We start from the raw sequence: 22,576 nt of genomic DNA, 5'->3' as shown, positions 1-22,576 counted from the left end.
CGGCGGAGCAGCACGCGATGTACCGCCGGCGTTGGGTTTTCCTAGGGCAGGGAAGATGTTTGGAGAAGTCCTTGAGCGCTGTAACTACAGCAGGCTGCGGCGGGCAGGGAGCGCTGCCCCAGCCCAGCCCGGCTCCCTGCCCGGCTCCAGAGCACCGAGGGGGTTTTATTTTATTTTATTTTATTTTATTTTATTTTATTTTATTTTAATACTATTCTAGTCTATTTCAATATTATTCTATTCTATTCTATTTTCTCCTGGGCACCGAGGGGGCCCCGCGGGATGGGGGCTCAGCTCCCCCCGGCTCGGGGTCCACCCCCAAACCCCAGTTCCAGGGTCCGGCCGCGATTTGGGTTTCAATCTCTCCCTTCTCGCCGCGTTTCCCTCCCCTGGCAGCCAAAGTCCGAGCGTGCGCCTGCACTCCCCCCTTATTTTATTTTATTTTATTTTAATATTATTCTAGTCTATTTTAATATTATTTTATTCTATTCTATTTTAATATTCTATTCAATTCTATTTTAATATTATTTTATTCTATTCTCTTCTATTTTAATATTATTCTATTTTAATATTATTCTATTCAATTCTAATATTATTTTATTTATTTATTTATTTTACATTCTATTCCATTTTAGCCCCCGAGGGGGTCCCGCACACCCCAACAGTCCCCGCCGTGCCGCAGGACCGCCCGCAACCCCCGGACCCCCGACCCGCTCCCCACGGGGGCACAGCCCCGCCAGGGCCCCCCTGCCCTTCCCCTGCCCGGCCGGGACCCCCGGGGCGATGTGCGCGTCCCTTTTATTTATTTATTTATTTTGCATTCTATTCCATTTTATTCTATTCCATTTTATTCTATTCTATTCTATCCCATTCTATTTTTTTTCTATTCTATTTTTTAAAATGTTATGTTTTGCTTTTATTTTATTTTTTGTCCACTTTATTTGATCTTTATTTTAGTCTGTTTTATTTTTATTTTATTATCGCTTAATATTTCTTCTCACTTTAGTCTTTCTTTTATTTTATTTTTTTTGCTGTTCATATTTTTAATTTCCTTTTCCCCTTTCACTTTTCAAATTCCATTTATTTTGTCCATTTGTATTTTATTTAATTTTATTTTTCTCTCTTTAATTAATTTCATTATTGCCTTGCTAATTTACTTTTAATTTCCTTTTTTTTTTACCTGATAATTTATTTTTTCTTTTTATTTATCATTACATTTATTACCTTAATTATTTCACTACATAAAGAGCTCCCATCCTCAGCAAACCCACTGGAGTTTTGGTCTTTATCCCAGATTTGATGTCACAGGGCTGCCCCTTTTCCATACCCTCCTCCTGCAGAAAAAACCTTTCAAGCATCACAAAAAGCAGAGTAATCTGAGGTGGGACTGCTCGAGCCTTGTGGGCACATTTCCATTCCAAATTTCATCCTACAGCCTAAAAAATTTTAAAAGTCCTTTTGCTTTGTTGCCTCCCTAAGCCCAAAATATTAAAATCAGCAAATTTGCATGATGAAAGTGTGCAGCGTTGGCCCTACGTCTGCTGAAGGAATTTCAAAGGAGTAACAAAAAACCTCTTTAAAGCAGGAGCCTCTTGCTGTCTGCTTTGCATGCGAGATTATGTCAGAACTTCTTTGGATCTGGAAGTTTCTCTCCTCTCACGCTCACCAACATTCATCATTTCGAGGCTGCCTTAAAATCCGCAGCAAAATATCCCCATATTTTAAAAATCAGCATTGAATGCCTAGAACTGCTCAAGGCTGAGGAATTTCATTAGCACTTGACACTTTAAAAAACAGTGTCAGGTCAGGACAAACACATTTGCTTTTCTGCTCAAGATAAATTCGGGGGTTTTTTTTTTAGAAATGATGCATGAGGAATATTTCCCCAGCCGCATCCTGAGGCAGAGCAGGCAGAGAACCCTTCCCGTGTGAGACCCCAGCTCCCCTCCCTCGCTGTTCTTTGGAGCATCTCCACATCAGGAAGGAGCGATAGGAAAAGGGGGAATGCTTCCAGGGGTTAGGTGGGATTTTGGGAAGAAACCCTTCCCTGGGAGCGTGGGGATGCCCAGAGCAGCTGTGGCTGCCCCTGGATCCCTGGAAGTGTCCCAGGCCAGCTTGGAGCCACCTGGCACAGGGAAAGGTGAAAGGTGAGAAATATCTCCTGCAAGAGCTCCCCTGGCCCAGGAGATGCCCCAAATCCCCTCTGTGGGGTGACCAGCCCTGTCCCCTGTCCCTCCTTGAGCACCACAGCCACCCCAGAGCATCCCCGTGTCACACAGGACGTGGGGACACAGCTCAGGGTCCCCAAAGTGCTTCACTGAGCGGCTCCGTGCCCTGGCTCAGCTCAGGGATTTGGGGTTTGGGACCCCCAGCACCTCCTTGAGGGTCTCAGAAAATCCAGCCACATTTCCAGGGCTGGAAATCTCCAGTTCCTCCAGCAGCAGAGGAGATCCCAGCTCCGAGACTCGCCCAGGGCCTCCCCAGCTTTGGGAGACAGCAGAGCCCTTAATGCTCCAGTGCAGGAGCATCCTCCCTCCCTTCAGCCGTGGACATTTTAAAAACGTTCTGCGATGGAGAAAGAAACATTTCTTAAGTACCATTTGATGTCTCGGAATGGCTCCGGGGCTAGAGAAAACATGTTTATTTACTACTCTGCTGATTTTAATGCGAAAGATTGGTTCAGTGAGTAGAGGAAACAAACCAGGCAACATTTTCCATAATGTCTGCAAAGTGTTCTTGGGCTGCGGAAATATTTTCTTTCTCTCTCTCTCTCTCTTGCCTGCGTTTTTTTCAATCTAGCATTTCAAATTGAAGAATGGCTTGAGGGCTGAAGAAATCACTTGATAAAATACCCAACATTTACATTCTTGCAGGAGAACAGCTAACTTTTTTATTTTTTTTTTCCATCTGAACAGTGGTTTAGTGAAGCAGAAGAAACAATCCTGCAGCATCCCACGTCCCTTTAACCCTTTCTGGCTGCAGCTCTTCAGCTGAACTTTCACTGTTCACTGCAAAGCTTTAGGGATTTTGTTCCTTCTCCAAATCCTGGGCTCTAAGGCCACTGGAGGTGGCTAAAATACACTTTGCAGCTTGATTTCCAGGTGGATTTCTGGATGTCTGGGTGAGGGAGCCATCCTGGCTGGGGACCAGCCCGTGGCAAAGCATCAATCGCTGCACCAATCTCTGATTTATTTTGTGCAGGGACATTTTGTGACTTTCCAGCAAACTCTGGACAGCAAAAAGGTCTTTCTAATCTTCCTGCCCCCAGAGATGCTGCGGTGGGAATGCCCCTGGACTGATTCCCAGCACTTTGTGGTGTTGGGGATCACCCTGAGCACCCACGGGGCTGGAAGGGGTGCTGGAAGACATGAAAAATTCAGGATCTGCCAGGAGACTCCTTATCCTGCAGCAATCCTTCAGAGGACTTCAACTGTCGCATCAGGGAGAATTTTTGTATTTGCTTTGTAGGTAGAATAAGTTTTTATCTCCCCAGCCCAAGGTGTGACCAATATTTGTGCTGGGCTGTGAGCTACAAAGTCTTGTGGAAGGTGGGGAGAATCTCCAGAAACCTTCCCTGTGATGGCCCCTTGGCCACCACTGCAGCACAACTGATCTTCATGGAGGGAGGAGAGGACACAGGGCTCTGTCACAGCCCAGCAAAGTTCCCTGGGATTAACATAACACCGAGGGTGATGGCAAAAACCAAACCAAAATGTGTCAGAACCCCTCGTTTCTGTGCTTTACTCCTTCATGCCAGAGGGATCTGCCTTCTCCTCTGCTGTTCACAGCCCAGTGAGCTCTGCCAGGCGATGAGTTCTGCTGGTGCTGCTCCCTCCTGCAGGAGTAGAGGCAATATTTAAAACCAAGGAACAGCACCTGGGTGAGGGGTGAGCTGGTTCCGTGGGGATTTGTGGCAGCCAGCAGGGCAGAGGCTCTGGCCACGGAGAGCTGTGACCCTCCAGGTGCTCCCCTGTCAGCCTCAAAGCTCAAATCGGGGCTGAAGGCAGCTCTTGCAGCACCTTTCCTCCTGGAAAATGGACATCAAGAGGTTTGATGGCCCTGCCACCCGTGTTGTGGTGTCTCCATCTCCTCCTGCTCCAGGATTTCTCTCTGCTCCCATCAGGGCTGGATTTCACTGGGAAAGCTCTTACCCTGCTGCAGTAAATCCCTCCTGGGTCACAGGGGGTCTCATTCCAGCCCAGCAATGTTTCCATGTCAGCCCCCAGAGCTCCCCTGGGAGGCCTGGGGCTCACAACTGGCGTTTTGATGGCGTTGGAGCTCTCTGAACCTGGCTGTGACCCTGCAAGGTCTCTCCTCGCAGCCCTCTGGTGACAAGAGCCACTGCAGCTGGGACAGTGAATGTCCCCCCAGTGCCATACAGGGAGGAGGGATGAGGTGTTAACACCACATTTTGGGACAAGCCCCTGAAATCTTTGTTCAGCCAAAGCCACAGCACCCAGGGGGATGATTCCTTACCCAAGAAAGCCTTTTGTTTACTGCCTTTGGTGGCTGTTCAGCTCTGTCGTTTTTATCTCCATGGGGTTTTCTCCTCCCCAGCTCTGAAAGGGGTGTGATGGCTCCGGCTCTCCCGGCCCTCCATCCACTGCAGTCCTGTGATGTCAGCCAGGAGAGGGAAGCTTTGGGGGCTGCCTCTGCCACCTGCTCTGGGCAGGGCTTTCCCCCACATCAGCAGGATGATGGGGGTGATGGGGTGGAACCAGACATTCCTGGAATCCCAAAATGGTTTGGAAAGGGCCTTAAAGACCAAGCAGTGACACCTTCCCCCATCCCAGGCTGCTCCAAGCCTTCCCAGCCTGGTGTTGGACACTTCCAGGGATGGGGTGAAGTTAAAGTTGTTATATTTTATCAATACCATCAATAAATCTCTTGAGTCCTTCACATGAAGCCTCCACACAAGGCTCGAGCATCGCCCTGTGCCACGCAGCTGATGTAGATTATTTGATTTACATTCAAATGATTAGGAATAAGTTAAAACAAACAGAAATGAGATGTCTCCAAGGCAGCTGCGTTGTCCTGACCAAACTGGCACAAGGCTGTGTGTAAAAAGGCTTTAGTTGTTAGTAAATAGAGAAATCCTTCAGATCCTGCCGGGAGGATTGCTCCAGAAGCACAAGGCACCGCTGGTTTCCAGCTGGCTCCCCCGAGGTGAGAGCAGGACAACAACAGAAAATCATGTATCATTGGCCTGGTTTAGTAATTATTTATTATATAATGGTGTGGTGCTTGTGCAAACGGCAGAAGAGAGAGCCCAGCCCTGGGAGGCATTTTCTGGCTGTGTTAATTCGTGGCAGGTACTCAGCTGAGGCTGCTGGCCTGGGAGCCTCTGACCTCCCTGGACACAGCCTGCAGACTGTTTTCCCAGGAGCAGCATTAAAATAAATTTCCATAAAAGTATCTGCTTTCATCTTAAAGACTCAACGTGCTGGTGGATGGAACCTCGTCTGGTAAATGATGTTGATATTTAATTGCCTCTAAAGCTCAGAAATGGTATTTAAGCCGAGCTGGCGCAATTCACAGGACACCACCAGCCTTGCCCTGGCTGCCTGCTCTCTCTCTGGGCTCTGCCCATGATTCCTGCTCCCCAGATGAACCATCTGACACTTGGCTGTGGCAGCAGACGTCCCGTTAGTGCCGGGTCCAAGAGCCCTGGGAGGCTGAGGCAGCTCTCCAAGGGACTCGCTCCTGCTGCAGCTTTGCACTGCACTCAGAGATTGCTTCAAAGAGTTTGGAAAACTGGGAAGGGGCTTCTCTTTTGGGTCTGGCAGAGGAGGTGAAGCTGCTCCCCGGGCACCCCTGTGATGTGGAGGGGGCCAGCCTGGGGGATTTGGGGACGTGGAGCAACACCTCAGGGTGTATCTCAGCCCAAACTCCCTGCAGGCTCTCTCAGGCCTCTCATGGAGGGTGGCTCATTTCTCTAGTCACTTTTTTGATCAGAGAAAGTGGCCAACCATCACTTTTTCAAAGCCTTCCTTGGTTCATAATTTTAATTCACTCAAAGCTGGCCACCCAGTGGACTGCTGAGCCAATAAATGGTGCTCAGGCTCTGCCTGCAGGTCTCTGACACCCCTCACTATTTCTGAGGGTGCTCAGGAACACAAGCAAGACGCCTTTAAATCAAGATGCTCAGGTCACCCTTGCAGGCCAAGTAACTCTGGCCAGGTGGAAAGGGGAGGAGGTGGCCACGTGTGTGCTCTGCAGGAGATGATGATACCCTCGATGAGAGCGTGAAGCTGCCAGAGACAGAGTCAGGCATTTGATTTTTCTGAGCTAAGCATGTAAATGAGCCTGGCATAATCGGTCTGTGTTTCCCCTTCCTTTCTGTAGAGGAATATTTTGGGTTGAAGTGTCTGTGATGTGACTGATGCAGCAAGTCAGCGCTGTCAGAGCCTGATTCACGAGTCGGTGCTGCAGTGCTGGGGGTGGGAGCGGGTAACCTTGGCTCCTGCTCCTGCTCCTGCTCCTCCTCCTGCTGCTCTGCCGGGATCCGGTGTCACCGGGAGGTGCTGCTCTGTCCCCGCTGGAAAGGGGTGACACCACAGGGCAGCAAAACCAGCAAAGCTCCTGTCTTGGTCACTGCCAATGGACCAGGAGCAGCCCAGGTGTCTCCTGAAATATTGCTGCTGCTCTGGGTTTTTATTGCGAGGGATGGAGTGGCTCTCGGTGCTGAAGTCAAGCCAAGTCTCTTCATATTTCCCACAGAAGTCCAGTGTGATCTTATCACAGGAGCTGCAGTGGGGCCTGTGCGTTGGCACAGCTCCTTTGCTATTGTTGGGGAAGCCTTGGTCTGAGAAAATTTAGAGTAATAATGATCCCCCCTGAAGTGTATTGTTACTCTTTATTCTGTGTTTGCCCTGGTAGCTGCACCTTTAAAGCAGAGAGGGCACCCCAAGGAAAAACACTGCTCCAGCCCACCCAGGACAGCACTCCAAGAGAGGGGAGAGAGCTTTGCCAGCCAAACTTCTGTTGGAAATAAACCTTCAGCTGATCAATTTTCCAGGCTTCCCACAACAATTTTGGGAGTTTTTGTTTCCCATTGTTATAAAACAAATTTCTGAGCCTCCCTTCACGAGGAGCTGGGCAGGGATGAGAGGTCCTGCCCAGCCCCCAGACCCATCCACCCCTGGGGGATGTCTCCCACCTGTTCCAAGGTGCTCCTGCTGGGGCTGGGCTGGGCTCCTGGCACCAGGCAGGAGGAGGAACTGGAGCACCAGAGACTGCACACAAAAGCATGGGAAAAAACCTGCTGTGATTTACCCACACGGGGTTCAATAAACATTAGATCTGATGGCATTCATCGTTTTTTCATAGCATGCTCGATTACTGCTTCAGTTATTGCTCAAATGACATCATTCCTGGCAAAGGAATTGATTGATTTTTTAATGAATATTCATATGGCATTTCAGCCAGGAGTAGGCATTAATATTCTAAGAAAGAAGAATGAAACGTACATCCTAATTTAATGAATGATTGTAAATATGTATCTGATGGATAATGTGACGATGAGCATTTAAAAAGGCATCCATAGTCACCTCGGGGGCTCTTTTTGGGAACAAAGGGGCAGCCAGGGTGCAGGCAAGGCAAAGGGGTGAGGGAGGGACTGGGCCACCCGGTCAGATGTCACCAGAGATTCCCTGTCACTCACGCTGGGATTCTCTGAGATAAATCATATATTGATAACTCTCCCTGATCCCAGGCCTTGCTGGGGCTGTGGCGTGGAAAACAGCGATGAGAGCAAGATGTGAAGCTGGGCAAAGAGACAGGGACAGCAGAGAGCCCCCATTTCCCCCCCTGTCCCACCCCAGAGGTGCCGGGGGCTGGCTGGAGGCAGGTAAAGCATCGTCTCCATCCCCCCGTGGAGCTCTGTCATGTTCAATTCCCTTCATCACCCTGCGGCTGCCAGGCTCGTGGTCCCCGAATGCACATACATTTGTCAGACATCCTTAAGATGTCTCCCCGTTCCGAGCGCTGATCCTTTGTGAAGGCAACAGTTGTAGTGCTCAAACAGCGACAGCAGCCTCGCTTCTCCCCCACCCCGTGCCATCCCGGCTCAGGAAAACGCTAAAACCCGGCTTTAGAGCCTCTTAAACAGGTTTAATGCATTCAAATGCGCCTTGGGTCGCACGGGGAGAGCGCGCACCTGAAGCATCCTCCGGACGCAGGGATAAACCAGGGCATCGCCTTGGAGCCAGGAGGTGACAGCCACGAGAGGCTCTTTGTACCCAGCGGCGGTCCGTGGTGCGAGGCAGGGAGCGGGCCCTTCTGCTGACCGAGCAGAACCGCCGCGCTTTGAAGCGCAAAAAGCATCCCCGAAATTCCCGGCGAGCCTGCGGAGCCTGCCTTGACACCGAGGAAAGGGACCTTAAAGCTGCTTTTCTCCCCTTCCCAACCAACTGCTCCTGCTGGAGCTGGCGGGGAAGAGGGATAACCTTGGGGGGGAGGGAGGGAGGGCATCTCCGGTGGTGCCCGGGAGCAGCCCCGGGAGCAGCCCCGGGAGCAGCCCCGGCTCCGTTCGCTCATCCCCGCGCGTGGGACCGAGTTTGCCGATAAAAATACAGCCGGAGTTATGCTTGGTATGGAACAAGCAGGCAGTAGCTGCCGGAGACTTCACAACATCCCGCTCTTGGCTCGCCTCCAAGGCACCAAAACAAAACAAAAATTCAGTTGGCATCTCTGCGGATTGAAGCGAGTTTTTCTTTTTTTTGCAGCAATTGCTGAACAAACGTTTCGAGGCTTGTGCCGCCGCCCCCGCCCCGGCTTTCTCCCCCGAATCATGCGCTGGAAGGGTGGAAAAGATGCTCAAGGTCATGGGCATGCTGTGAACAGAATGACAGAATCCCAGAAGCACTGAGGCTGGGAAAGCCCTGCCAGACCATCGGGTCCAGCCTGTGACTGATCCTCACCTTGTCACCCAGCCCAGAGCGCTGAGTGCCCCCTCCAGCCCTCCCCTGACCCCTCCAGCCATCCCCTGACACCACCAGCCCTCCCCTGCCACCTCCAGCCCTCCCCTGACCCCTCCAGCCATCCCCTGACACCACCAGCCCTCCCCTGCCACCTCCAGCCCTCCCCTGACACCTTCAGGGCTTCCCTGGACACCTCCAGCCCTTCCCTGGACACATCCAGCCCTTCCTTGGACACATCCAGCCTTCCCTGGACACATCCAGCCCTTCTCTGGACACCTCCAGGGGTGAGGCCACCACCACCCCCCTGGGCAGCCCCTTCCAACCCTTTCTGTGAAGAAATCCTTCCTGACCAAACCTGCCCATTGCCTGTCTCTGTCCCCACTGCACCCTGTCACCAGTGTGGAGCTCAAGCCGTGGGTGTTGGGGGCCTTGGCCCAGCAGGGCCTGCAGGACTGGGGTGGTTTCTCCAAACCACTCTTTTATCATTCTGGGGGCTGCTGGACCCCCAGGGAGGTGCAGTTTGTGCACCTGAGCTGAATTCAACCCTTCACCTTCCTCCCATCCATGGGCTGCTGCCTTGCACCAGCCAGGAAGGAGCACAGCCCAGGAATTACAGCAGAGTCAGGCTGGGAAAGATCCCCCAGCAGGGGCCTGAAATGAGGGAAATCAGGGTCTGGCCTCATATTTCTTGTGTGACACAGGACACAAGCAATGTACATCTTCTGTAGGTTTGAGTGTTGCAGCTTGACCTTCCAGGCTTTGCTTTCATCTGGTTTATTTAATTTCCCAAGAAAAAGCAGGTTTGTTTGAGAGGAAACAAGGTGAAACCCTGACCTTGCTGAAAGCCCTGAGAGTTTGCCATTGATTGCAGCAGAATTAGACATTTACACAGAGTTATAACCAGAGGTTCAGGTCTTGGTTCTTGTTTCTTTGGTGCTTGATGCTTTAAAGGAAGAGACCAAAAATTCTCCAGCCCTTCCCTGCATGCCCACCACTCATTCCCCCTCCTGCCAGCCCCTTCCTGCCCTCTCTGGAAGCAGCTACAGTCCTTGAAGCATGAAATTTCCCTCTCCTTATTGCAGCACATTGCTATCATGTCGTTACTGATCAGAAACATTATCCTGCATTTTCCCTGCATCCAGCCCTTCCCGAGGGCGTTCACAATGTGTGAGCACGGGCACCACTGGAACAATCAATCTCTGTGGAAACCACCCCCCTGCTCCTGCACGGAGCAGTCAGGGCACTCCCCTGGCTCTGGGCAGCCAGAGTGCAGAAATGCATCAATTTGGGTGAGTTTTGACCCGACAGCAGCCCCCCCCAAACGCTGCAATAGCAACTTTGCAACCCAGACTCCCCGTGCACCCAGAGGAGCTCTTCGTACAGTGTCTTAATCAGTACATAAAATGCTTCCAGTGAAATGCTGCCTTCTTCTGTCTATTTGTCACAACTGATGCTCTGGTGAGCAGTAAATAGGAAATTTGTTGGCAAATCAGCACCACCAGCTCGCTCTGCAAGGCGAGGCTGGAGCACAGAACTCTGGGCAAGTCCCTGTCGTGCCTCGTGCTGGACCCTCAGTCCTTGAGGCTCCTGGAGGCACATAAATCCATCCTCAACAGCCCAGCAAAACCCAGACAGCTCGTGGTTATGTAATTCCCAGCACTCCTGGTGTTATTAAAAGGGCTGATTAAAGCAATGTATGCACGAGAATTCCCCGTCAGTTTTGCTGGGAAAGCTCCACACTGAGGATTCTGGCCTGTGCCTCTCCCCGCCTCCCTCCCCTCATCCCCATCCCCGTTGCACAACGCTGGTTTCATGTTTGCCACCAGACAGTTTGCAGTCAGCCTCACATGGAAAAGAAGGAAGTAACAGTGCCTACATTGCACAGAGCTGCGAGCAAACGCCTTTCCAAGAAACTATTAAGCAGTGCTCATTTGAAGTTTAAACGAGAGGAAAAAAAAAAAAAAAAAAAGAAGAAAAACTTGGAAGGATTTTTCTTGGCTCGGAGCTTTTTATGAAACTCAGATTTTTGAAGTGAAACGTGGCCGGGCAGCAGAGGCAGAGAGCAGGCAGGGATGCTCTGGCAGAGCCAAGCTCTCCCGGGTGCCATTCCCTGCCCTTGTCCCCTTCCAGAGGGACAGCAGGAGCAGCATCCCCCGGGGCACAGCCCAGCCTCTCCCCTGCTCCATCCCCTGCTCCGGTGCCCGGGGATGCTGGCAGGGCTGCAGCGGGCACGGCGCTGTGAAACGGCCCCTTTGTGCCGCACACAGCGGCAATTGTTCCTCGGGAGCTGTGCAGGACGAGCCCGCTGTCCCCCGGCGGCTTCAGACACCCCTGATGGCAGAATAAACCAACAGGCAGCGTTAAAGCGACAGCGCTGCGCTTTTCGGGTATACATCGCTGGGATTTCGTTTTTAAAGCGTGGCTCATTTTTCCAGGCAGGGAGATAAGACTCCTCCGGAAAAGGAGAAAAATAAAAAAAATCTCTTTGCCCATCTAAATTCTCCCCATTACTGAGCAAATGGTTTGCAACAACAAATTTATTCCGCAGCGTCTCCTGTGCTCTTTTTTGTTTGAAAAAGGCACAAACAGATTGTGATTTTCTCTAACAGATTCACCATCTGGGAAATTTTTCATGCAACTCCTTTCCTCACTGGGAGCAAGTTACTCAGAGGGGAATTCCCAGCAGAGAGCAGACTCTGAAGGGATGGGTCGTTCATTTAATTAGCATGCATAATCTGGATGTCCTTACTCAGGCAAAACTCTCACCAGGGCCAATGGGAGATTTATTTCTTTTTTTCAAGAACCAGCTAAGGACTTTGGTATTTGTCTCTTGGTGTTACATACAGTGTTTTCCTTGCAGGGAGAAGTTGGCTGCACTCGAGGCTGTGATTTACTACAGTCTTGTGCATCCAAGGTCAGTTCGTGGCCCTTGCAGGCCGTGTCACAAGGCTGAGCCCTGGCAGCAGCAGCTGCCTCTCACACACTTCCCCAGCCCAGGGAACGTCCCAGTTTTGGGGTGGAGGTCAGTGGGGGAAGAGGCTCCACAGAGCATCAGCACAGAGAAGTGTCCAGTTCCTTGTGCAAGGGATGGGGGGTGGTTTTTTCCCCCTCAGCGGATGAATTTATCACTTGGGAAGGTGCAGGAAGCTCAGGGATGCTCCTTTCATCTGTTCCCCTAAAGCTGCTCCTGTGGAACACCGGCTCTGACTGCAGCTGAGAGCAGACCCCACTGCCCAGCTCTGCTCCCAGCTCAGCACAGCTCTGAGAGCTGCACAAGGAGATCTTACACTGAGCAATTTTCACTGGCTCATTACTGGACAGAACTTCGCTTTGAACTGACGTTTTCTGGGCACGACGAGTGCTTTGAAGCAGGGAGACAAAATTAGTGCAGAGAGTTGGCAGGTGAAGAAATGACAGGGTGGTTTTTTTTTCTTTCTTTCCCCTAGCAGCAGGGCTGTCCAGGAGCTATGGAAACCTTGTTTGGCTAAATAAAAATGCAGAAAGATAACAAGGCTTCATATTTTCCAGCAACGTGTTTGCTGGAACAGCGTTCTATCTGTGTGTGCTGGAGGCTCCAGAACAGCCAAAGCTGTTCCTGAAGGGAAATGTGCTGTGCTGTTCTCCACAACTGGAAGCAAAGACTGTCTCCTACCTCCCCAGCAGGGAGGGAAATCAAGCCAATGATGCAGGAGAACCCTGGGAAGAATTGCAGGGAGCCTTCAGGCAGGTGAGGGCCTGGTTTCCTCCCCATTCTGTTCCCGGTGACTTTTTGAGACTTGCAGCTATAATCTGGGACAAAACTTGGCCCCAAAGCTCCCTCTAGGAACTGGGCAAACAAGTTCTTCCCCAGGAGATGGCAAAGGCTTATATCCACATATTACTGAAAGTGAAAATGCATCCACCCTGTCCAAATCCTGCTCTCTCTCAGAAACATCCCTCCCTTCAAGGGGGACATTCAGCTCTTGGGGTAACAGAAAGGAGCATCTCCCACACACATGGGGATGGTGGGCTGCTCTAGCCACAGCTGGGTCTCCAGTTTGGTCTGTAATGGTCCTGTCCATGCCATTGTGGTTCTCCAAACCTGTGCTCCGTGGACTCCAGCTTTGCCAGTCCCGGGAGCAAAGTCCTGTCCAGCATCTGCTTCAGGGTTTCATGCTGCTGAACACCACTGCAGTACTTTCCACACGAGGATAACAGGAATGAGAGTGCCCACCACAGCAGGAATATTCCTCTATTCCCAACTGTGCCCTGAAACTACAGCCCTGCACAGCAAGCTCAGCTCCAGCAGGGAAAGGAGCAAAGGCAGCACCTCCCAGGAATTAACTGCTGTGCCCTCAGTGGGAAGTGACAGCTCCTTCCATCCCCTCCACCCTGCACTGCTCTGTTTTGGAGAATCACAAAATCATTCATTTGGAAAGGAACTCCAAGATCAAGTCCGACCTTCAGCCTAAACTGTGCTCCCCCCCTGCCATCCCACCGCCAGGACATCCCCGCATCACAACGACACCACCACCAGAAGAGGAAAAGGAAATTCTTCCTTTTTCTTCCCAACCCCTCCACCAACATGTTAACAACCCAAGTTTAATGTAGGTGGCATGTTTCATACAGAATCTTACAGGCACCCAAAACACCAGCTGGTGCCATGTTCTGAAGAGTTAACGAGGTGAAACTCCAACACTTCAGTCTCCTTCCAACGTTCCCAGGCTGAACAACAGGCCCAAGGCGGCTTCGCCACCGCGGGGATCCCCAAACGCCCGCCAAGCCCTGGAGCCAGCAGGACTCATCCCCCAAAGGGCTTGGAATAGCTCTGCAATGGACACACTCTCCCAAATCCGTATTTCTAATATTTTTCCTAACCAGTCGTAAGGGGGTTTTTAACCCACGATGAGGAATGGAAATGTTTAAAGACCAGACATGGAGAGAAAGGAACAATCCAAACAAACCATCTGCTCTCGCCGCTCAAGATGGGATCTGCATGAAGGAATGATGGAATGAAAATTGCAGTAATTTTAGAGTTAAAGCCATTTATATCTTTAATAGACTTAATATATTTTGGAGCCTGATCCATTCCTCCCAACACTGAATTTGGAAAGAGTGAAATACCCAAAAGAACACGAAATTCCCCAGCGAGGCACAGTTTGCAAGAACCTGCTCAACATGAAATATTTCTGGCAAATACCATTATAAACCATTCTTGAAAAGCAGCAAGTTCAACTTCCCCTGTTTCCTTACTTGTATTCTACAACATTTCGTGTGTCCCTTCATTAATAATGCCAGGTTTTTCAATGAAATTAAAGGGGGGGGAAAGCTCAACTTATTCTTTGCATAAACGTAATACAAAATTTAGTCTGCCTCTTTCCCCCTCCCTCAGTTGTGGTTTGGCTCCCTTTCAGCTTCTAAGAAAGTTTTGGAATCTCAATTCTGCAAGAAAGAAATACTTTGGCAAAATAATCCTGAAAGCTTTTTTAAAAAAAATTAAAACCAATGAATTTACATTCTGAACCATTCCCAAGATCTTACTTACTCTGCAACCTCCTGGGGATGTTGTGAGGTTTAATTAGCTCCAGTTGGAAAAGGCTTTGAAGAGGAAAAGTGCCAAATATTGCTCCACTCAGGTAGAGCTAAAATGTCTAAATTATTACATCATAAACCAAATAATTTGAAAATTAATTCCTCTTCCTTGCCAGCGTGACTTCACAGGGACTTCACTGCCCCAGTGTGCTGGTAGGATCACACCACCAAGGTGTGAAAGGGCTGGTAACAACCAAAAATCAGAGATTTTTGAACATCATGGTGCCTTTGAGGCCGCCTCAATCACTTAATTTTGGGGATCTTTAACTCTGTTTGCCACAGCAGACCTGATCCTCAGGGCATCCTCAGTGGAGGTGCTTGGCCACCTTTGGAGAAGGTGCTGAGGAGTCCCTGAGCTAAAGCAGCTCAGCCCCAGGGCCTGTCTGGAGGAACATCTGGGCATTTGGCACAGGTTGTTTTTTGTGATTTAACAAGGACACGTCCTTCTTCCTCAGCACACGGCCACTGGAAATCTGAGCAGCCAAGGGGGTTTATTGAAGGAAGGTGTAAAAGTGAGGCTCCATCTCCTGCTCCACAAGGACGTGATAATGACCCGAGGCTCCCAAGATGGGATTTTAATGCTCTGTGGTACCGAGGTTTTGCTCAGCATCATTCACTTCCCCACACCTGCCCTTGGCAAGGGTCTCTCAGCCCCAGGAGTGACCTTGAGAGGCTCCAGCTCCAGGCAGATCCCCCATCCCGGCAGCTGCTCAGCAGGGACAGCTCAAAAAAAGGCTCACTCAGGCTGTCATATTTATGGAATAAAGCAGTTGGCTCGCAGTCAAATTACAAGTGATGAAAAAGGTTGTGAGACTCCTTGTACCCACGGGCTGCTTTGTTCCTTGACCAAATTAGCGCTGGAAGAACCACCTGCTATTCATGTGTTAATCGCATGATCGCTGCTCCCCTCGCGGGCGCACACACATCAAAGGCGGCCGTGGCACCCTGTTCCTGTGGGGGTTTGCAAAGAACACCGAGACACCAGACAAGTTCACGGCCTGCCACAGCGCAGACCTTTATCTCCTCAAACCAGCCCAGGGTTGGCCAAGCAGGTGAGTGTGTCCATCACAGAGGAGCACAGGACCACAAATCACCACAAATCCCCCCAAAAACCCACATTTTTACCCAAAGAGCGCTGAAATTCAGCCACTCCCAGGTGGAACAAGGACCCACCGTCCAAGGAGGGTCCCGGCTGCTCTCCCAGGGCTGTTTGCTGTGGGTGTGACAGGTTTTGTGCAGGAATTCTGGAGCACAGCCACCTGAGAGCATCCCCAGCCTGCGACGCTCCGGGCTGGCAGCTGGGCTGGGCAGGGAAGCTCCGGGCTGGGATTCCTGGGAGCTCTCTCTGCACACAGAGCGAGCTCACAGAGCAGCTCACACCTACAGGACACTCAGAGCAATCCCAGGAAAGGCTCTGGGGAGCTCTCTGTCGGGAGGAAAGTTCCAGACACCAGTTTGTGACAGATGCTGATGCTACATCTCTGCTGCAGAAAGAGCCTTTGGCTCTCCTGGGGCTAATCTAAAGTTCACACCACCGTGGCCATTATTTATTCAGCTCTGCTGTTCAGCTGCATTATCTGTAACACTCCATAATGAGAGAATTTTGGGGAGTGCTTCAGCTTTGGGCTCCTCTATTTTCTATCCACAAGCCTCCAAACCAAAGTGTGTCAGCAAACGACAGCACCACTCACCAGCTGAAATGGGAAGGATGTTTCCCTGTGGGCAACTGGAACTCGCAGCTCTGACCAAGGAGGTGATAAAAAATCAGTCACATAATTTCACTTATTTCCCTGTGATTGACCCTGAAGATTTTGTGGAGGGAGGGAAAAAGGTTCTGCAGAATTTTTACCAACTTGTTTTCAAACAGTTCCTTAAAGAATGCAGGGAAAAAGGCAATAGCTCATCATAAGGCAAAACAAACAAACAAACAATAGCAGAATAAAAACAAACTTTAGGCCAGCTTCTGGGCTCCATAAATAGAGTTACTTAACTGACTGCACACTGACATCTTAGATCAAGACCAGTAGAAATGAGCTTAAAATTCAGCTGCCTTTTTGAGCTGTTGGTAATGCTCTGCAGTGACCCTCCCTCTCCCTGCTGCAGAGGTAGAACAATTTGTGTCATTTCAGGGAACAATTATTGCCAGCTCAGGCTGCACCCTGCCTCCAATCTCTCCTAGGTAAGACAGTCTCACCTCATTGTGCTCCCTGAGACAGAAGAATCTCTGTGAGAAAGCTGGAACGAATCAATTCAGGGAAAAGTAGAAGCAAACGCCAGGATCTGAACGCTGAGGATCATTGCAATGGGTCCCCCTTAATCACTGCAAAATGAGAACATATTTGCCGTGACTGGGAATTTCAGGAGCACATGATAGCAAGCCCTGCTCCCATCCCTCCTGTGGATTTGTGCTCTTAGGGAAAGACTCAATTACTCAGCACTAAATGCCTGAAAAGGACAAAGCCACTCAAAGCTACATAATCACCTTAAAGTGGATGAAACAGTGGGGCAAATGTATGTCTTGCATAAATCTAAAAATAAAAGAGGAAAAAAATCCCAAAGCCCTACAGTCTGATGGATTTTGGGCCCAGATTCTTATTGGGAATATGCAAAACTAAAACCTACAAGATACTTATTACATGTCTGAGACAACAAGGAACATTTTTAGGAAAATGGTAAAGATGGATTAAGTGTGGAGTAGAAAATTATTTGGCTTCTGTCCTCCAGATAAATCTCTGCCTTTTTCATGGCCACGGGAATACAGGAACAGCAGGAAAATAGGCTCTTATGGATTAAAAGGAACTTACACTAACCTGCACTGTGCAAAGAATAAAACACCCAGTCAAGTGTTGCACTTTGATAATCAAAATGGCACCTCAACCATCAAAGAGATACAAACTCCAGAGACAAGCACGTTAATTTATCCACAAAAAATTATCACTGAGAAATAAATTAATTTATATTAAAAAAAAAAAAAGAAGATATTGACACATTTCGGGGCTGGAAGAAAAGTCACCTCCTGATCCCACATGCGCTTGGTTTTATTTACATATCCACAAAGACCATGAAACACCAGCCCAGCCCTCCCACCAGCAGCATGGTCACATGGATCCCGTAGATGAGCAGTTCATTCATGAGGCTGAAGTCCACCCGCCTCCGCCCCAGCAGCAGCAGGATGATGGAGAGTTTGTACTGGAAGCGCAGGAAGATGCGGATGCCGAGGTACTGAAGGCAAAACAAGATCGAGAGAGCCACCCAGAGGATGGAGGTGAAGAGGCTGCAGCTGAAGTAGAGCAGGAAGCGGATGAAGCCGTACATCCATCGCGACTTGAGATAGATGTCGAAGTTGTTGTACTTGGTGCGCACCAGGTGCGCGCTGCGCACGGGGCCGCAGGCGGAGTGCAGGCAGGTGGTGTGCGGGCCGTGGAACGAGCGCACCCGCCGGGGAATGGGGATCACCGGCATCGGGCCCCGCCCCGAGCAGCCCGCCCCAGGCCACCGGGGCACATATCAGACGGCAGCGGGACGCGGCGCAGCTAACCCTGGGCTGGACGGCCGCCGGGGGAGACACCTGCGGGGAGGCACAGCGAGCACATCGGTTTGGGGCTGAGAAATATCACACATGGGAGGAATTTCCCTAAGCAACACAGACAACAGGAATTTTCTCTATGTGATTTTCTCTAAATAACACAGAGAGAAGAATTTTCTCTCTATAATTTTCTCTAAATGACACAGACAATAGAAAGTTTCACTTCTCCTGAAGCTGCCGAATAGCGCAGCCGATTTCAGTATCAGCACTCCCTACAACTGCTTTCCAAATCTCAGCTTCTTCCCTTGAAACATCTTTGTTTTGCCTCTTTGCTTCTTATTTCCCACACAAACACGCTCTATTTCCATGCCAGATTGCAAATAAATTCCCCAGCCAGCTCCGGTTGCAGCCTGTTATAAACTTTATCCAGGGTTAACGCGGCAAAGAGGTTTGGTCTGAAATTATCCTGACTAATTCATAGATCCTTCCTAATCTAAGAGCCACCCACCTGAGCAATAATATTCATGTGAGAGCAGTTATATTAGTGTATGTGTTTGCATGGGGTCACATTTCCTTTAAAATAAAAAAAAAAGAGCTCTCTGAGTACTTTCGCAAGTGCATTCCAGATTTGCGCTCATTTCCAAACTTGGCAAAGCTTCACCAAATAAACAAACTGCAAATAATGGAAGGTCTTGGAAGAACAATGAGGCAATCATGTTTTTCACACCCCACAGGATGTACCTCCCCTGGCTCAGGCCAGCCTTGTGCTCTCACTGTCACTGCAGGGCCAGGCCAGGCAGCCTTTCAAAGGCAGCCACCAGTTTATTCCTCCCCTTAGGGACCTGCAGAGATAAGTGAAATTATCTTGATCTTCTGCAGTGTTTAGGATTTATAATCTTAACATCCTTCCACACGCCCATTGTTGTTGTGTGAGTGATGAGCAGGAGCCTCTGAGCTGCTCTCTGCTTCACCCCAGGCTTCTGATGTGCCAAATTCCGGGAATTATGAAATGACAATGCACTCATCAGATAATGCTGGAAAACAACAGGGACTTCCCCAGACCCCTTGCACACCCAAGTGCTCAGATCCAGGCAGATCTTTCCTTTGTTGAACCCAAAGTCTGACTGTTCTTAAAATTATAACTAATTAAATAGTTACTTCAAGAATTCTTTAGTTTCATTACTAACAGAACTAACCACAGAGCAAATGAAAAAGCTGCAGGAAATTTTAGTTTTTGATACCAAAATCCTTCTCCGATTCAATGTGTATCAGTGGGGAAGTCTCTGCCCTGCTTCCTGCCTCAAATTCCATGGAAATGGAAATTCCAGCTCTGATCTGCTCAGCCCCACATTCCAATTCCTTTCTGCCATTACAGAAATGTGAGGCAGCATTGGCTCTGCATGGATCAGGGACTCCCAAAAAGGAGCAAGGGCTAAATGATCATTTAAGGAATTCAGGAAACCAAGGGCTCTCCTCAATCATCACAGACACCCTCATAATTCTGGGTGCCTCTTGCCCTGTTTCCTGTCAGGAGCAGGAAATGCCAATCAGAAATGTGGCTGCAGCAGGGCACAGGAACTGCCCAGGCTCTGAACCAGCCCTGCCTAAACCCAGCCCAGCCCTGGAGCAGGGAGCCCACACACCTCCCCACGGCGGCTGTGAACTGCTCAGTTTGCTCTCAGGGGTATTTTTGGAGCGGATTAAAGCAAGACAGGTCAAAAATCCCACGCTGGGGATCCAGAGCATTCCATTCCTGAGGATGCAGCCTCTCCTGGCAACTTCCCTCACAAACTTTTCCAGCAAGCTCCAGCTCAGCTGCTGTGCCCACCCTGAGAACAAACAGCCTTTGGTGGGCTCATGCTCTTTGGGTGAACTCAAACATCAACACTGGGAGGACAAAAGGAACTCAGGATTGTTACATTTTAGGGGTGCTGCCATCCAGCTCGGGCCGTTCTGGGATGCCACTCAATTCCTGGAACAAAAGAGTGAAGTTTTCCTGGGACACCTTCTAGGAAAGGCGGCAGAAACTGCTGAGGTGCTTCATGAACTCACAACCCTCTGCACAGCAGCTGATCTAAAAGACAAAACCACACGACCACTTTCAATTTTGTGCATTAAAATGCTCGCAATTACCAGGCCTCTCCTCAAGCATGAATTTTTAAGCCCATGAAGACCCTAAAAAGAGCTCAGCACTGAGCAATTTAAGGATTCCAGCTTGTGATCCATGCTGGCACAACCAGGGAGCTGCTGTTCAATGCCAGGACAGAAAACCTTGTGCTGGCCACCTTCTCCTGCCACAGACAGAATGTGTTTCATGTCCCGGGGCACGTGAAACACCACGCAGGGAGCACAGACTTTCCAAACTGAAGGTGGAACAGCAGATGCTCCCCTGGGCGGGCGGGCAGGCCCTGGCACAGCGCGGCTGCCCCTGGATCCCTGGAAGTGTCCCTGGAAGTGTCCTGGCACGGTGGAAGGTGTGGGTGGACGGGGTCAGTTTTTAAGCCCTTTCCAGCCCCAAACTTGCAGCGCTCCCGTGATGATCCCCGGCCCGTATTTCACACGTGGTGCCCACACAAAGATCGGGACACCCGGTCCGACGTTTCGGGGCCGCCTGGGTCATTCCGGGGCACCCCCGGCCCGTCAGAACCGCCCAGACCTCCCCGTTTCCAGCAGACTTCCCTCCCTCTGCGGTGCAGAGCGGTGCCCGGTGAGCAGGGAGCGGGAACCGCCGCGCCCAGCGGGGCTCCACAGCGGCACCGGCCGCTCCCGCCCGCCCGGAGCCTCCGCCGGGCCCCGGCCGCTCCGGGAGGCGCCGCACGACGCTGGGACAATGACAAATAAAGGTGAGAGCGAGCGGCGAGCGGCGGAAACGCCAACTCCGCCCACAGCGGGGCTGCGGAGGGAGCCCGGCCTGCCCTTCCCCGGCCGCGGTTCCCCCCCGGCGACGGGGACCGAGCGCCGCCGCACGGCCGGGCCCCGGGGCGGAGCGGCGGCGGCGGGCGGGGAGCGGCGGCGCGCGGTGATGGCGTCATCGCGCCGCGCCGCCGCCGCCCATCCCGGCGGAAGTGGCGGGGACGCGTTGCCATGGCAACCGGGGCAGCGGGGCCTGGTGACACCGGGGGTGACACCGGAGGGGTCACGGGGGGATTACACCGGGGATTATACACAGGAGGTCACACCGGAGGGGTCACGGGGGGGATTACACCGGGGATTATACACAGGAGGTCACACCGGGGGTTACACCGGGGATTACACCGGGGATTATACACCGGGGGTCACATCAGGGGTCACACTGGGGGTCACACCGGGAATTACACCGGGGGTCACACCCGGGGGTCACACAAGGGCCGAGGTTCCGTGCCCAGAGCAGCACCCAAAAGCTGTCCAGAGAGTCCCCAAAAGACCCCAAAGAGTTCCTAAAAAAACAAACAGGTAGAGAAAAATTCCAAACAGCACAAGGCAAGGAAAACAACTTCCTCCCTGCTGCTTGCCCTTGGATTTAATTCGGAATTCTTCTCCATGATGGAAAGAAGACGCGACTTTGGCGTTGGCTCCCTGCCCCGCTCTCTGTCACAGTGGAAAAATATTAAATAATAACAACTCGGGCCATCTGTCACCTCTCAGAGCTGCTGCTCTGCACAGCCCAAACCCCTCCCGCTGTCCCGGAGCTCCTGCCGGGCCCTTCCCCTGCCCCGCAGAGCACTTTGATCCTGAAACACAGAGGGAATTCTGGATAAGGGAGTTCTCCTGGGAAATTGGCATCTCCCTGTGGCAGGGAGAAGGGGATGTGAGGAGCTGATGAATTTCCCCAGTGGCTTGGAACGGGGAGCAGCTGCTTGGTGGCTTGGAGAAGCAGCCCAGCCACCCTCACTCCATTTATTTCCCTCTGTTGTTCTTTGGGACTGGAGCCATAACCCAGAGATGGGAATTTCAGCCCGAGCAGCAAAATCATGACGGCGCTTTGTCTTCCCTGCCTCGGGGAATCACGAGGGTGCTGCTGAATGGAACTGTGGCAGTGGCAGTGCAGGAATCCCTCGGGTGGGAAAGGTCTTTCCCGCCCTCCAGAAAACCCCAGGGAGTTGCACTGAGTGCTCCAAACTCGTGTGTGCACCGCCGCCAAGGCTGACCCTAGGCCGGTCCCTGGCAGGGGCTGGGATGAGATGAGGCTTTAAGTCCCTTCTGACCCAACCCATTCCCTGATTCTGTGACAAAAACCAATTTTCTGGTGGCACGTTTGCTGCTGAAATGCCCCACAAAGGAGGGGTTGCTCCGGGGTCAGGCAGGAATGGCAGCTTTGACATTCAGGGAGATCAGACCCTGAGGGAGGGCCCGAGCCCAGCCCGCCCACAGCCCTCACGGCTGTATTTCTTCCCCGTGCTAATTTTACTAAAGACACAACTCATATTCCTGTTGATTGAACAGTTTTGTGCTGACAGCGTTGGAGATTTGTGGTGGAACTCATCACCAGCCCTGAGAGCGGGCCCATTAGTCCCCGTCAGCGCGGCCGGCGAGGCCTCACGTGTTTTATGGCCCTCTCTGAAGACAAACACACACATTT

The 22,576-nt window shown here is 51.0% G+C and overlaps 1 protein-coding gene across 1 annotated transcript; it reads right to left on the bottom strand.

Annotated features, from left to right (window-relative positions):
* Positions 1-17,501: 17,501 nt before the first annotated feature.
* TMEM250 (transmembrane protein 250) lies at positions 17,502-20,092 on the bottom strand. Its single transcript, XM_039730789.1, has 2 exons — positions 19,938-20,092; positions 17,502-18,060 (listed from the first exon to the last, which is right to left on the bottom strand). Exon 2 carries the CDS (start codon positions 17,952-17,954, stop codon positions 17,535-17,537), a length of 420 nt encoding a protein of 139 aa, XP_039586723.1. The 5' UTR covers positions 17,955-18,060; positions 19,938-20,092; the 3' UTR covers positions 17,502-17,534.
* Positions 20,093-22,576: the final 2,484 nt, after the last annotated feature.

The sequence above is a fragment of the Passer montanus genome, unplaced genomic scaffold, assembly GCF_014805655.1.
Source record: "Passer montanus isolate IOZ18808 unplaced genomic scaffold, ASM1480565v1 scaffold73, whole genome shotgun sequence".
NCBI lineage: Eukaryota > Metazoa > Chordata > Aves > Passeriformes > Passeridae > Passer > Passer montanus.
Note: the sequence above shows the minus strand (reverse complement) of the source record. Positions and strands in the feature narration are given on the sequence as shown.